This window comes from Staurois parvus, unplaced genomic scaffold (genome assembly GCF_062004578.1).
Source record: "Staurois parvus isolate SC_StPar_1 unplaced genomic scaffold, SC_StPar_1.0 ptg003214l, whole genome shotgun sequence".
NCBI classification, from domain to species: Eukaryota; Metazoa; Chordata; class Amphibia; order Anura; family Ranidae; genus Staurois; species Staurois parvus.
Genome location: NW_028321010.1, coordinates 18,017 through 33,071, shown reverse-complemented (window position 1 = coordinate 33,071; position 15,055 = coordinate 18,017). Strand labels below are relative to the sequence as shown.

General features: G+C 53.0%; 1 protein-coding gene across 3 annotated transcripts in view; it reads right to left on the bottom strand.

Annotated features, from left to right (window-relative positions):
• Window positions 1–15,055, bottom strand: part of LOC149428474 (serine/threonine-protein kinase LMTK1-like) — a 72,268-nt gene that overhangs the window by 42,076 nt on the left and 15,137 nt on the right. For 2 of the 3 annotated variants that reach the window (XM_089667363.1, XM_089667362.1), the window contains exons 5-6: window positions 10,273–10,357; window positions 7,221–7,342 (exon numbers count right to left, since the gene is read on the bottom strand). In XM_089667363.1, the coding sequence (XP_089523489.1) occupies window positions 7,221–7,342; window positions 10,273–10,357 (207 nt within the window). Of the gene's footprint in view, window positions 1–7,220; window positions 7,343–10,272; window positions 11,863–15,055 lie in introns of those variants that run through there. The other variant, XM_089667364.1, reaches the window with a different exon arrangement.

The following is a 15,055-nucleotide window of genomic DNA, read 5'->3' as shown; positions in this document are numbered from 1 at the left end:
TGGGGGGTATGACAGTGATCGGTATGTACAGGAGAGGAGTGTGGGGGGGTGTGACAGTGATCGGTATGTACAGGAGAGGAGTGTGGGGGGTATGACAGTGATCGGTATGTACAGGAGAGGAGTGTGAAGGTATGACAGTGATCGGTATGTACAGGAGAGGAGTGTGGGGGGTGTGACAGTGATCGGTATGTACAGGAGAGGAGTGTGGGGGGTATGACAATGATCGGTATGTACAGGAGAGGAGTGTGGGGGGTATGACAGTGATCGGTATGTACAGGAGAGGAGTGTGGGGGGTATGACAGTGATCGGTATGTACAGGAGAGGAGTGTGGGGGGTATGACAGTGATCGGTATGTACAGGAGAGGAGTGTGGGGGGTATGACAGTGATCGGTATGTACAGGAGAGGAGTGTGGGGGGTATGACAGTGATCGGTATGTATAGCAGAGGACCTGCAGCTTTGGTGTCTCTTTTCAGCAGTTATGTGTTTCTGGAAACTGTTTGCATACTACACCAAGAGAGAAACATTGACAGCGTATCCAATCCCGGGTGCGTCCAGTTCTGAAACGCATCGCAACAGAAATGTAAATTTGGTGGCGAGCCGCGTTCATCGGAGAGCGAGCAGCTTTGGTGCCTCTTAGCAGCAGCCATGTGTCTCTGGAAACCGTTTTATAATGCTGCAACACTGGAAGTGAAGACGGTGGATCTCATCCCGGGTTCTCTCTGATGAGGTGCAGAATTGGCAGTGGTTTCTGTGCGAATTCCGCACCACATCATAATCGCACCCCGTTCATGCGAACCGCTGCGGGTGTGTATGTTAAGTTAGCAACACCCCGAAAGCGGTCTGGAAAAGGGGGTGCGATGTGCAGAATCCGGTCACATAGATGTGAGTACCCGGATCGCATAGGTGTGAGTACCCGGATCACAAAGGTGTGAGTACCCGGATCGCATAGGTGTGAGTACCCGGATCACATAGGTGTGAGTACCCGGATCACATAGGTGTGAGTACCCGGATCACAAAGGTGTGAGTACCCGGATCACAAAGGTGTGAGTACCCGGATCACAAAGGTGTGAGTACCCGGATTTCATAGGTGTGAGTACCCGGATCGCATAGGTGTGAGTACCCGGATCACAAAGGTGTGAGTACCCGGATCACAAAGGTGTGAGTACCCGGATCACATAGGTGTGAGTACCCGGATGTCATAGGTGTGAGTATCCGGATCGCATAGGTGTGAGTACCCGGATCGCATAGGTGCGAGTACCCGGATCGCATAGGTGCGAGTACCCGGATCGCATAGGTGCGAGTACCCGGATCACATAGGTGCGAGTACCCGGATCACAAAGGTGCGAGTACCCGGATCGCATAGGTGTGAGTACCCGGATCGCATAGGTGTGAGTACCCGGATCGCATAGGTGTGAGTACCCGGATCGCATAGGTGTGAGTACCCGGATCACATAGGTGTGAGTACCCGGATCACATAGGTGTGAGTACCCGGATCACAAAGGTGTGAGTACCCGGATCACATAGGTGTGAGTACCCGGATCACAAAGGTGTGAGTACCCGGATCACAAAGGTGTGAGTACCCGGATCACATAGGTGTGAGTACCCGGATCACAAAGGTGTGAGTACCCGGATCACATAGGTGTGAGTACCCGGATCACAAAGGTGCGAGTACCCGGATCACAAAGGTGCGAGTACCCGGATCGCATAGGTGCGAGTACCCGGATCGCATAGGTGTGAGTACCCGGATCGCATAGGTGTGAGTACCCGGATCGCATAGGTGTGAGTACCCGGATCGCATAGGTGTGAGTACCCGGATCGCATAGGTGTGAGTACCCGGATCGCAAAGGTGTGAGTACCCGGATCGCATAGGTGTGAGTACCCGGATCGCATAGGTGTGAGTACTCGGATCGCATAGGTGTGAGTACCCGGATCGCATAGGTGTGAGTACCCGGATCGCATAGGTGTGAGTACCCGGATCTCATAGGTGTGAGTACCCGGATCTCAAAGGTGTGAGTACCCGGATCACATAGGTGTGAGTACCCGGATCGCATAGGTGTGAGTACCCGGATCACATAGGTGTGAGTACCCGGATCACAAAGGTGTGAGTACCCGGATCACAAAGGTGTGAGTACCCGGATTTCATAGGTGCGAGTACCCCGATCACAAAGGTGTGAGTACCCGGATCACAAAGATGTGAGTACCCGGATTTCATAGGTGTGAGTACCCGGATCGCATAGGTGTGAGTACCCGGATCACAAAGGTGTGAGTACCCGGATCACAAAGGTGTGAGTACCCGGATCACATAGGTGTGAGTACCCGGATGTCATAGGTGTGAGTATCCGGATCGCATAGGTGCGAGTACCCGGATCGCATAGGTGCGAGTACCCGGATCGCATAGGTGTGAGTACCCGGATCGCATAGGTGTGAGTACCCGGATCGCATAGGTGTGAGTACCCGGATCGCATAGGTGTGAGTACCCGGATCGCATAGGTGTGAGTACCCGGATCGCAAAGGTGTGAGTACCCGGATCGCATAGGTGTGAGTACCCGGATCGCATAGGTGTGAGTACCCGGATCGCATAGGTGTGAGTACCCGGATCGCATAGGTGTGAGTACCCGGATCGCATAGGTGTGAGTACCCGGATCTCATAGGTGTGAGTACCCGGATCTCAAAGGTGTGAGTACCCGGATCACATAGGTGTGAGTACCCGGATCGCATAGGTGTGAGTACCCGGATCACATAGGTGTGAGTACCCGGATCACAAAGGTGTGAGTACCCGGATCACAAAGGTGTGAGTACCCGGATTTCATAGGTGCGAGTACCCCGATCACAAAGGTGTGAGTACCCGGATCACAAAGATGTGAGTACCCGGATTTCATAGGTGTGAGTACCCGGATCGCATAGGTGTGAGTACCCGGATCACAAAGGTGTGAGTACCCGGATCACAAAGGTGTGAGTACCCGGATCACATAGGTGTGAGTACCCGGATGTCATAGGTGTGAGTATCCGGATCGCATAGGTGTGAGTACCCGGATCGCATAGGTGCGAGTACCCGGATCGCATAGGTGCGAGTACCCGGATCGCATAGGTGCGAGTACCCGGATCACATAGGTGCGAGTACCCGGATCACAAAGGTGTGAGTACCCGGATCGCATAGGTGTGAGTACCCGGATCGCATAGGTGTGAGTACCCGGATCGCATAGGTGTGAGTACCCGGATCACAAAGGTGTGAGTACCCGGATCACAAAGGTGTGAGTACCCGGATCACATAGGTGTGAGTACCCGGATCACAAAGGTGTGAGTACCCGGATCACAAAGGTGCGAGTACCCGGATCACAAAGGTGTGAGTACCCGGATCGCATAGGTGTGAGTACCCGGATCGCATAGGTGTGAGTACCCGGATCGCATAGGTGTGAGTACCCGGATCGCATAGGTGTGAGTACCCGGATCACATAGGTGTGAGTACCCGGATCACAAAGGTGTGAGTACCCGGATCGCATAGGTGTGAGTACCCGGATCGCATAGGTGTGAGTACCCGGATCGCATAGGTGTGAGTACCCGGATCGCATAGGTGTGAGTACCCGGATCTCATAGGTGTGAGTACCCGGATCTCAAAGGTGTGAGTACCCGGATCACATAGGTGTGAGTACCCGGATCGCATAGGTGTGAGTACCCGGATCACATAGGTGTGAGTACCCGGATCACATAGGTGTGAGTACCCGGATCGCATAGGTGTGAGTACCCGGATCACATAGGTGTGAGTACCCGGATCACAAAGGTGTGAGTACCCGGATCACAAAGGTGTGAGTACCCGGATTTCATAGGTGCGAGTACCCCGATCACAAAGGTGTGAGTACCCGGATCACAAAGATGTGAGTACCCGGATCTCATAGGTGTGAGTACCCGGATCACAAAGGTGTGAGTACCCGGATCGCATAGGTGTGAGTACCCGGATCGCATAGGTGTGAGTACCCGGATCGCATAGGTGTGAGTACCCGGATCACATAGGTGTGAGTACCCGGATCTCATAGGTGTGAGTACCCGTGCGATCCGATTCTAGTGTGATTAGGGCCATACAAAATGTACGACTCCCATTGCACCGCACACAAGTCGCATGTGATGCAGGGAATGCAGTGCAGTTCTTTTTTGAATCACATGGGATTTACCGCACCGCATGTATGTGAACACGGGATGAAAGCGCTTTGCCCCTTTAAACCTGGAATCACACCAATGTGGTGCCGAATTTGCAGCGGTTGCTGTGTGATTTCCGCACCGCATGATAATCGCACCCCGTTCATGCGAACCGCAACGGCTTTGTGTTTTAAGTTAACGGCTCCCTGAAATCCCGGCGCAATGTGCCGAGTCGGATCACATGTTCACCACATACATGTGAACCCGGGCTGAACCCGGTTGTGTTCCGCTCTACTAGAAAAGGAATCACAACAAAATATTCTTGTAATCGATTTTGTAAAATACGGCGCGATGGTGGCGAGTCGCGGTCGCCGGAGACTCCGCTGCTTCGGTGCCTCAATTCCGCAGCAATTTGTCCCTGGAAACAGTTTTAGCATGTTGCCAACTACAGCAGACAGATACTTAGAACTCAACACTGTAGCTGAACGCCGCGAACCTAAACTGTCAGATCTCAGCAATACATGGCGGCAAATTCACCAAAACGGATTCCGAAACCCTTTTTATTCTACCGCGGGGGGGCTCTGACACCCCCGAGCTCACCGGAGGCCACTGAAACAACATCGGCTGCTCCTTTACCACAGGCAACATTTGTTTTGTTTTGGCAAACAAACAAACAAACAAACAAACAATACAAAAAGTAACATTTAAAAGTAGAAACAAAATAACAAAGTAGGTGATTATAGCCGCATTAGTGTGATAGAAATGATGGCGTCCGGTCCGGGGTACTTGTTTTGTTTTCTTGGACCCTGAAAAGGGGGACAGACCCTGAAGAAGGGGACAGACCCTGAAGAAGGGGACAGACCCTGAAGAGGGGGACAGACCCTGAAGAGGGGGACAGACCCTGAAGAAGGGGACAGACCCTGAAGAGGGGGACAGACCCTGAAGAGGGGGACAGATTCTGAAGAGGGGGACACCCTGAAGAGGGGGACAGACCCTGAAGAGGGGGACAGACCCTGAAGAAGGGGACAGACCCTGAAGAGGGGGACAGACCCTGAAGAAGGGGACAGACCCTGAAGAGGGGGACAGACCCTGAAGAAGGGAACAGACCCTGAAGAAGGGAACAGACCCTGAAGAAGGGAACAGACCCTGAAGAGGGGGACAGACCCTGAAGAGGGGGACAGACCCTGAAGAAGGGGACAGACCCTGAAGAGGGGGACAGACCCTGAAGAGGGGGACAGACCCTGAAGAGGGGGACAGACCCTGAAGAAGGGGACAGACCCTGAAGAGGGGGACAGACCCTGAAGAGGGGGACAGACCCTGAAGAGGGGGACAGATTCTGAAGAGGGGGACAGACCCTGAAGAAGGGGACAGACCCTGAAGAGGGAGACAGACCCTGAAGAGGGAGACAGACCCTGAAGAAGGGGACAGACCCTGAAGAGGGGGACAGACCCTGAAGAGGGGGACAGACCCTGAAGAGGGGGACAGACCCTGAAGAAGGGGACAGACCCTGAAGAGGGGGACAGACCCTGAAGAGGGGGACAGACCCTGAAGAGGGAGACAGACCCTGAAGAGGGGGACAGACCCTGAAGAGGGAGACAGACCCTGAAGAAGGGGACAGACCCTGAAGAAGGGGGCAGACCCTGAAGAGGGGGACAGACCCTGAAGAAGGGGACAGACCCTGAAGAGGGAGACAGACCCTGAAGAGGGAGACAGACCCTGAAGAAGGGGACAGACCCTGAAGAAGGGGACAGACCCTGAAGAGGGGGACAGACCCTGAAGAGGGGGACAGACCCTGAAGAAGGGGACAGACCCTGAAGAGGGGGACAGACCCTGAAGAAGGGGACAGACCCTGAAGAGGGAGACAGACCCTGAAGAAGGGGACAGACCCTGAAGAAGGGGACAGACCCTGAAGAGGGGGACAGACCCTGAAGAAGGGGACAGACCCTGAAGAGGGAGACAGACCCTGAAGAAGGGCACAGACCCTGAAGAGGGGGACAGACCCTGAAGAAGGGGACAGACCCTGAAGAGGGGAACAGACCCTGAAGAGGGGGACAGACCCTGAAGAGGGGGACAGACCCTGAAGAGGGAGACAGACCCTGAAGAAGGGGACAGACCCTGAAGAAGGGAACAGACCCTGAAGAGGGGGACAGACCCTGAAGAGGGGGACAGACCCTGAAGAGGGGGACAGACCCTGAAGAAGGGGACAGACCCTGAAGAAGGGGACAGACCCTGAAGAGGGGGACAGACCCTGAAGAGGGGGACAGACCCTGAAAGATGGTCCTGGAAATTGTATGAAGAAGTATCCCGGACAGAACGCCATTGTTTCTAAAAGAAAGCTACAGAAACAATTGAGTACTGATGTGATACTTTTTTTTGCTGTGTCTTATCCAGGGGCAGACTGACAACTCATGGGGCCCCCGGGCCATAGGGGATCATGGGGCCCCTGTGTCCTTGCCCAAACTCAAAAAAGGCTATGAAAAAGGTACCAGGGGCATCTCACGGGGCCCCCTACTGACCCCGGGCAGCGCCCGAGTTTCCATATGGCCAGTCCGCCCCTGGCCTCTAGTCCAACTCTAGTTTTATGGCCATTGTTGTGCACATTTGTGTGTTTCTTTCTGTTTTGTTTTTTTTCTGTTTTTTTCTCCCCTAACATAAAACTTTGTGAAGAAGTCCTGCTGGGACCCTGAAGAAGGGGAACCCGAAAGCTTGTCCTCAAAATTGCATGTTAGTGCAAATATAAAAAGTATCCCGTCAGAACTGAATTGTTTCCGTCCCAAGCGCACCAATACGGCTACAATCACCTCAAGTAAACCAAAGCTACAAATGCGTGGATTCCGGCCAATCGCAGAAGGCCGCCATGAGCAGATCCCTCTACTTTCCTAACATTGGTTGGGATTGGGATTTATCAAGCGTGAAATGAACATTTCAGGGACGTATCCTTGAAATTCCCCGGATACCGGAGGCAGAAGGGGCGGAAAGCCAGGCGAGCCGGCGGCGCCCGCGGACAGAAAAGCACGCTTGTCTCCGGGCTCCACCCAGCTCATGGATGGGGAGAACCCGCGACAAACAAGGCAGCCGGCCGTCCTACCAGATGTTGCTGGTCTTGGTCTGGTCCACCACCAGGAGGTTCCCATGTACTTCATCAATCAGCTCCGGCGCGATCCAGCGCAGAGGGACCCACAGTTGGTCGGACGTCACCAGGTAGTCCTCCTGCAAGGAACAAACACAGGGACTCAGACAAGAGCGACAATCCTTCCTGTGCTGCTTCCGACTCAGCAGTCCCCCCCCAACCAACCTCCTCCTCCCCCCCCCCCACCAACCAACCAACCTCCTCCTCCTGGAGGATCAGCCGACGTCTGACTCACCCTGACAGAGGTTACAGCAGAGTCCCCTCCTCCCCTTTGGGGCAGAGACGTGCTCTGTGATGGAACATCCCCTCCCCTCCCTTCATATGGCCAGCTTGGTGCCTCAGCCGCCACAAGCCGGGGACAAGCTGGCGCAGCTCTGGGGTGTTTGGTTACGGAAAACACGACGAGAGGCGTGCGGCATGGAAACAGGAACGTCTGACGACGGGGTGGGGCGCGTGCGGCTGTCTGCGGGAGGACGGCGAGGGGCCTAACCGCACTCTGAGGCTGCAAATCGCTAAGGCTACTTCCACACTCATCCGCTGCAAAGACAATGCAGAGACGCCACAAGACGCCGTAAGGACGCCACAAGACGCCGTAAAGACGCTGCAGAGACGCCACAAGACGCCGTAAGGACGCCACAAGACGCCGTAAAGACGCTGCAGAGACGCCACAAGACGCCGTAAGGACGCCACAAGACGCCGTAAAGACGCTGCAGAGACGCCACAAAGCCGCCGTAAAGACGCCGCAGAGACGCCACAGAGCCGCCGTAAAGACGCCGCAGAGACGCCACAAAGACGCCGTAAAGACGCCGCAGAGACGCCACAAAGACGCCGTAAAGACGCACAGCCCTTTTTACTGCATTTTACTGCGTTTGTTAAAGGACATGTGACTTAAAATTGCAACATAACTGCTTCTCAGACGCTTCTCATTGATTTCATAGGAAGAGGGATTTTCTTGACTCCCCAAACATGTTCCAAAGATGCTGCAAGACGGAGATTTTACACCGCAAGCGCAACGCCTCCGTGTGACAACATACAGAGATATACATTCACATACACGGATGTACATTCACATACACGGATATACATTCACATACACGGATGTACATTCACATACAGGGATACACATTCACATACACGGATACACATTCACATACACGGATATACATTCACATACACGGATATACATTCACATACACGGATACACATTCACATACACGGATGTACATTCACATACACGGATATACATTCACATACACGGATGTACATTCACATACACAGATGTACATTCACATACACGGATGTACATTCACATACACAGGGAATTGTTTGTCTCCTCGGTGTGAAGCCGCCTTACACTTGTTTTTTATACGTTTTCTGGGGGCACTTCGCGGTCAATTCACTAAAGGTCACCACATGCGCTAACACGGTCACATGACTCATTTGCAGAAATTCCCGCCCGCGCTAACAAAATGTCCGGTTCACGAAAATAAATAAATGATTCCGCGATACTTAATGCAAGATTAAAAAGGTCAAAAATCCCTGAAAACCGCGCCGTGCCGCGAGGTCCAATCCACACAAAACCATGCGATGTTTATCACTCGATCATACCGATCCCCAGTCACACCGATCCCCAATCACACCGATCCCCAATCACACCGATCCCCGGTCACATCGATCCCCGGTCACATCGATCCCCGGTCACACCGATCCCCGATCACACCGATCCCCAATCACACCGATCCCCGGTCACATCGATCCCCGGTCACATCGATCCCCGGTCACACCGATCCCCGATCACACCGATCCCCAATCACACCGATCCCCAATCACACCGATCCCCAATCACACCGATCCCCGGTCACACCGATCCCCGGTCACACCGATCCCCGGTCACATCGATCCCCAATCACACCGATCCCCAATCACACCGATCCCCAGTCACACCGATCCCCGATCACACCAATCCCCAATCACACCGATCCCCAGTCATACCGATCCCCGATCACACCGATCCCCAATCACACCGATCCCCAGTCATACCGATCCCCAATTACACCGATCCCCAATCACACCGATCCCCAATCACACCGATCCCCAATCACACCGATCCCCGGTCACATCGATCCCCGGTCACATCGATCCCCAATCACACCGATCCCCAATCACACCGATCCCCAGTCACACCGATCCCCGATCACACCAATCCCCAATCACACCGATCCCCAGTCATACCGATCCCCGATCACACCGATCCCCAATCACACCGATCCCCAGTCATACCGATCCCCAATCACACCGATCCCCAATCACACCGATCCCCAATCACACCGATCCCCAATCACACCGATCCCCAATCACACCGATCCCCAGTCACACCGATCCCCAGTCACACCGATCCCCGATCACACCAATCCCCAATCACACCGATCCCCAGTCATACCGATCCCCGATCACACCGATCCCCAATCACACCGATCCCCAATCACATCGATCCCCAATCACACCGATCCCCAATCACATCGATCCCCAATCACACCGATCCCCAATCACACCGATCCCCAATCACATCGATCCCCGATCACACCGATCCCCAATCACATCGATCCCCGGTCACATCGATCCCCAATCACATCGATCCCCGGTCACATCGATCCCCGGTCACATCGATCCTGACATTACAGTGAAGTCGGAGGAGATTCTGATTTCAGGGGAGATTTGCAAGACGTCTGACACAGAGATCTGTGCAAATCGCACCGAAGATCGTTCCATGCGCTGCTTTAGAAATCGGTGCGGCTCCTACCGAGTCAGAATCGCATCGATACGACCGCTGTAATTGCAGACAACAGGGTGCGTGTCTCAAGTCGCATGGCATGCAAATCGCATGCCAAGTCGTGACCGGGGTCTAAGGCAGCGAGGCAAGGCACACTACCCAGAGCAGCCACCATCCTTTAGCTCCGGTGCAGCCGCATTGGACTTGCCTCTGGCTTGGTGACCGCTGGCTGCTGCTTACCCGATATTTGGAATGGGCCACCCCGTAGTCACCGATCTTCACCGTCATGTCGGCAGTCAGCAGGCAGTTCCGCAGAGCGAGGTCACTGAGTATTGGAAGGAAGAAAAGACAATGAGAAGTTGATACCGAGCTGCACCGCATGCCCCGCCACACAGGAGACCCTCAGGCAGTGCAGGCAACCAGGTGAACGCAATTCACGGAAATCCACTGAAATCGCAGAGAAGAATTTATACAGAAAAATCTACAAAGCGATTTGGCCAGAGAAAGTCTCGTTCCCTCATTCTGTCTGCGTGAAAAACAAACGCTCTTCTGCTATTCCCTGCGCTGGTCGAATGTTTTTCAATGATTTAAAATGTCGGCGGCCAATAGATGGCGCTAAGTATCTGAATTATTTATGATACGCATCGCCATCTAGTGACAAAGTTCTGTATTTTCCATTTTAGATCACTGAGAAGCATTACATAGATACGTGAAGTCCATTCCATCTATTTGTAGTCTGAGCACTTCAGCAGGCTTTACATGGTGCCTCCCAGGGGGCGGAGCTTCCATCACATCACTGTGCAACCTCACTCTAGGACACTGGTCTCCAAACTGCGGCCCTTTACTTGCCTTTATCCAGCCCTTGAGGTATTATTCCTGCCACTGACACCAACGATGGGGCACTATTCCTCCCACTGACACCAATGATGGGGCACTATTCCTCCTACTGACACCAATGATGGGGCACTATTCCTCCTACTGACACCAATGATGGGGTACTATTCCTCCCACTGACACCAATGATGGGGTACTATTCCTCCTACTGACACCAATGATGGGGCACTATTCCTCCTACTGACACCAATGATGGGGCACTATTCCTCCCACTGACACCAATGATGGGGCACTATTCCTCCCACTGATACCAATGATGGGGCACTATTCCTCCTACTGACACCAATGATGGGGCACTATTCCTCCCACTGACACCAATGATGGGGCACTATTCCTCCCACTAACACCAACTATTTCTCGCCGTAATACCAAAGATCAGGCATTGTTTACTCCCACTGGGCACAGTACAGCCCCCCTAAAGTCTGAAGGACAGTAAACTTGCCCCTTGTTTAGAAAGTTTGGAGACCCCGGCTCTAGGAGAATTACAAAGGGCGGGGCTTGGAAGGCTGGGACTGTGCTTTCAGATACTGGACCATCAGAGGGTCTAGGGTGCAAGGATGTACAGGTACAGTTCCCCCTGGGATGTATCTCTGTCAGTGGCTCCAGGACCATGCACGCTGGGCTGGGCCGTGTCTCCATGTTTAGGCTATGGAGAGGTAAAGAGGAAACCAATATCTGCTGGTGGCTTGTCTTAGGAGGAAAGAATGAACACAATTTCCTGCCCAAGATCAGTTGGCATCAGGTGCCCGCATGAGGTCCTCAAATGCTGGATGAGGTAACCATCATATTGTTGGGTGCTTTATGGGCAATGGAGACTTTGTTGATGTAGCATGAGGATGGCTCGGTGCACGAGATAAAGCCAGCGAACCCCAATTCCCCAAATACACAATATGGCCAAAATTTGGTCAACACCTGAACATCACACAAACTGTACATTCAAAAGTATGTGAAAAGCCCCCCCCCCCCCCCACCACCACCACCAAATGATGGAGGTCAGGTGTCTCCAGAGAAGAATCCTGGTAATCCTCCATCATGCACAGACATTGGAGACAATTGTGCTCTTCCAGCCTTGATGTAACAGTTTGGTGAAGACCCTTTTCTGTCCCCCCATGACTGTCCTCTGTGTACAAAGCCAGCTCCATAAAGACATGGATGACCAGTTTGGTGAAGACCCTTTTCTGTTCCCCCATGACTGTCCCCCGTGTACAAAGCCAGCTCCATAAAGACATGGAGGACCAGTTTGGTGTTGAGGAACCCAAGTGTCCTGTACGGAACCCTGGCCGTGACATAGACCTGCACTGAATTCAAGGGAATGGGCATATCAACGTTGCTGTGCCTATAGTCAGAAAACACAATATGCTACGGCTCCCTCAGATACCACCTGATGAGAAGGTATGGAAGACCTTAGATAGAGGTTTGTGGACAGCTGACCATCACACCTATATGGGTTTGCTGACCATCCCATTCCTAAACCATGGGCTTGTACCACTTTCTAGCTATTTGAGGAAATACGTCCAGCGAAGCTATAATACAGCCATTGAACTCTGCAAATTGGCCCATGTTCTACATATCCATCCAGAAGGTTCTTTGTAATCACAGTCCATATTGGAATTCCAGTAACCAAACCCAAGTTCTGGTGAAGGGGGATTCTGTAGCCCCTGAAATGCATTGGCTATTGATTTTCCAGTGGTTGGGACTTTATTTCCAAGAATAAAGGATATATGGACTTCTGAACTGATTGTTTGGCTCCTGATTTCTTCTGCCCATGTCCGCTTTGTGGTTAGAACGCCCTCCACTCTTCTCGGTACGATCTCCAGAAGATTTTGGAGGGTGTTGGTGGAAATTTGTGCTCATTCCGCCAAAGTGGCTAAAAGAATATACTCTATAAGACCAAAAGTAGGTGGATACTTGGGCATCACACGTATCTCGGCTTGTTGGCATCTTATTCCAAAGACAGGGCCTGTAATATGGAGTTGCCCTGCTCTCTCTGTGGCCATTAATATGGATTTGGACCCCCATGGCCACTAATATGGACTTGACCCCCTCCCCCCGTGGTCATTAATATGGACCTGGCCCACCATGGTCATTAACAAGGACCTTGCCCACCATGGTCATTAACATGGACCTGGCCCACCATGGTCTTTAACATGAACCTGGCCCACTATGGCCTTTAACATGGACTTGGCCCACCATGGCCATTAACATGGACTTGGCCCACCATGGCCATTAACATGGACCTGGTCCTCCATTGCCATTAACATGGACCTGTCCCACCATGGCCATTAACATGGACCTGTCCCACCATGGCCATTAACATGGACCTGGCCTACTATAGCCATTAATATGGACTTGGTCCACCATGGCCATTAATATGGACTTGTGCACTTGTGGCCATTAATACAGAGTTATCCCCCATGGTCATTTAATATGGACTTGAACTCCTGTGTGGCTATAAATATGAAGCTCCACCCCCCCCCTTTGCTTCCAACATCCTCCACCCTTCTAAGAAGGCTTTTTTGCAAGATATTGGAGGCTGTCTGTGGGCAATTGTGCTCATTTGAGAGGTCAGGTAGTGAAGACCTGGCTCACCATCGGTGTTCCTTCCCAAAAATGTTCAGTAGGGTTGAGGTCAGGGTTCTGCACAGGACACTGGAGTTCCTCCACACCAAACTGGTCATCCATGTCTTTATGGAGCTGGCTTTCTACACAGGGGACAGTCATGGGGGAACAGAAAAGGGTCTTCACCAAACTGGTCATCCATGTCTTTATGGAGCCGGCTTTGTACACAGAGGACAGTCATGGGGGGGAACAGAAAAGGGTCTTCACCAAACTGGTCCTCCATGTCTTTATGGAGCTGGCTTTGTACACAGGGGACAGTCATGGGGTAACAGAAAAGGGTCTTCACCAAACTGGTCATCCATGTCTTTATGAAGCCGGCTTTGTACACAGAGGACAGTCATGGGGGGGAACAGAAAAGGGTCTTCACCAAACTGGTCATCCATGTCTTTATGGAGCTGGCTTTGTACACGGGGGACAGTCATGGGGGAACAGAAAAGGGTCTTCACCAAACTGTTACCACAAGGCTGGAAGAGCTCAATTGTCTCCAATGTCATTGGGTGATGGAGGATTACCAGGACCCTTCTCTGGAGACCTCTGACCTCCATCACATTGGTTGCCATATAGAATAACTTTTCCCATCTTCTCCCCTTTGAGGAGGAAATGACGAGAGTTGATGAGTTATTTCATCAGCAGAAAATATCTCCTCCTACTCCATGAAAGTGCGGCTCTTCTGTCCGTGTGGAAGAGGTATTAGGGCTTCGGGGGCTAATAAGCCGATTACAACTCTGATGTCACTCGGTAATAATAGAGACCAGGAGAAAGAGTCACATCGGGGTCCGGGCGGCCAGGAGAAAGAGTCACATCGGGGTCCGGGCGGCCAAGAGAAAGAGTCACATCGGGGTCCGGGTGGCCAGGAGAAAGTCACATCAGGGTCCAGGCGGCCAGGAGAAAGAGTCACATCAGGGTCCAGGCGGCCAGGAGAAAGAGTCACATCGGGGTCCAGGCGGCCAGGAGAAAGAGTCACATCGGGGTCCGGGCGGCCAGGAGAAAGAGTCACATTGGGGTCCAGGCGGCCAGGAGAAAGAGTCACATCAGGGTCCAGGCGGCCAGGAGAAAGAGTCACATCGGGGTCCAGGCGGCCAGGAGAAAGAGTCACATCGGGGTCCAGGCGGCCAGGAGAAAGAGTCACATTGGGGTCCAGGCGGCCAGGAGAAAGAGTCACATTGGGTCCAGGCGGCCAGGAGAAAGAGTCTCATCGGGGTCCGGGCAGCCAGGAGAAAGAGTCACATTGGGGTCCAGGCGGCCAGGAGAAAGAGTCACATTGGGTCCAGGCGGCCAGGAGAAAGAGTCTCATCGGGGTCCGGGCAGCCAGGAGAAAGAGTCACATCGGGGTCCGGGCGGCCAGGAGAAAGAGTCACATCGGGGTCCGGGCGGCCAGGAGTGCCGCCTGCAACAAAATCACTGATGCTGGAGCCTGCATGTCCTACTCAGTCAGCATCAGGATATTGTTCCAGGGGACAAACCGAGAGAGGCGTCCAGAGATGTGCCGGGGAACGCCGGCTGTCCTGGG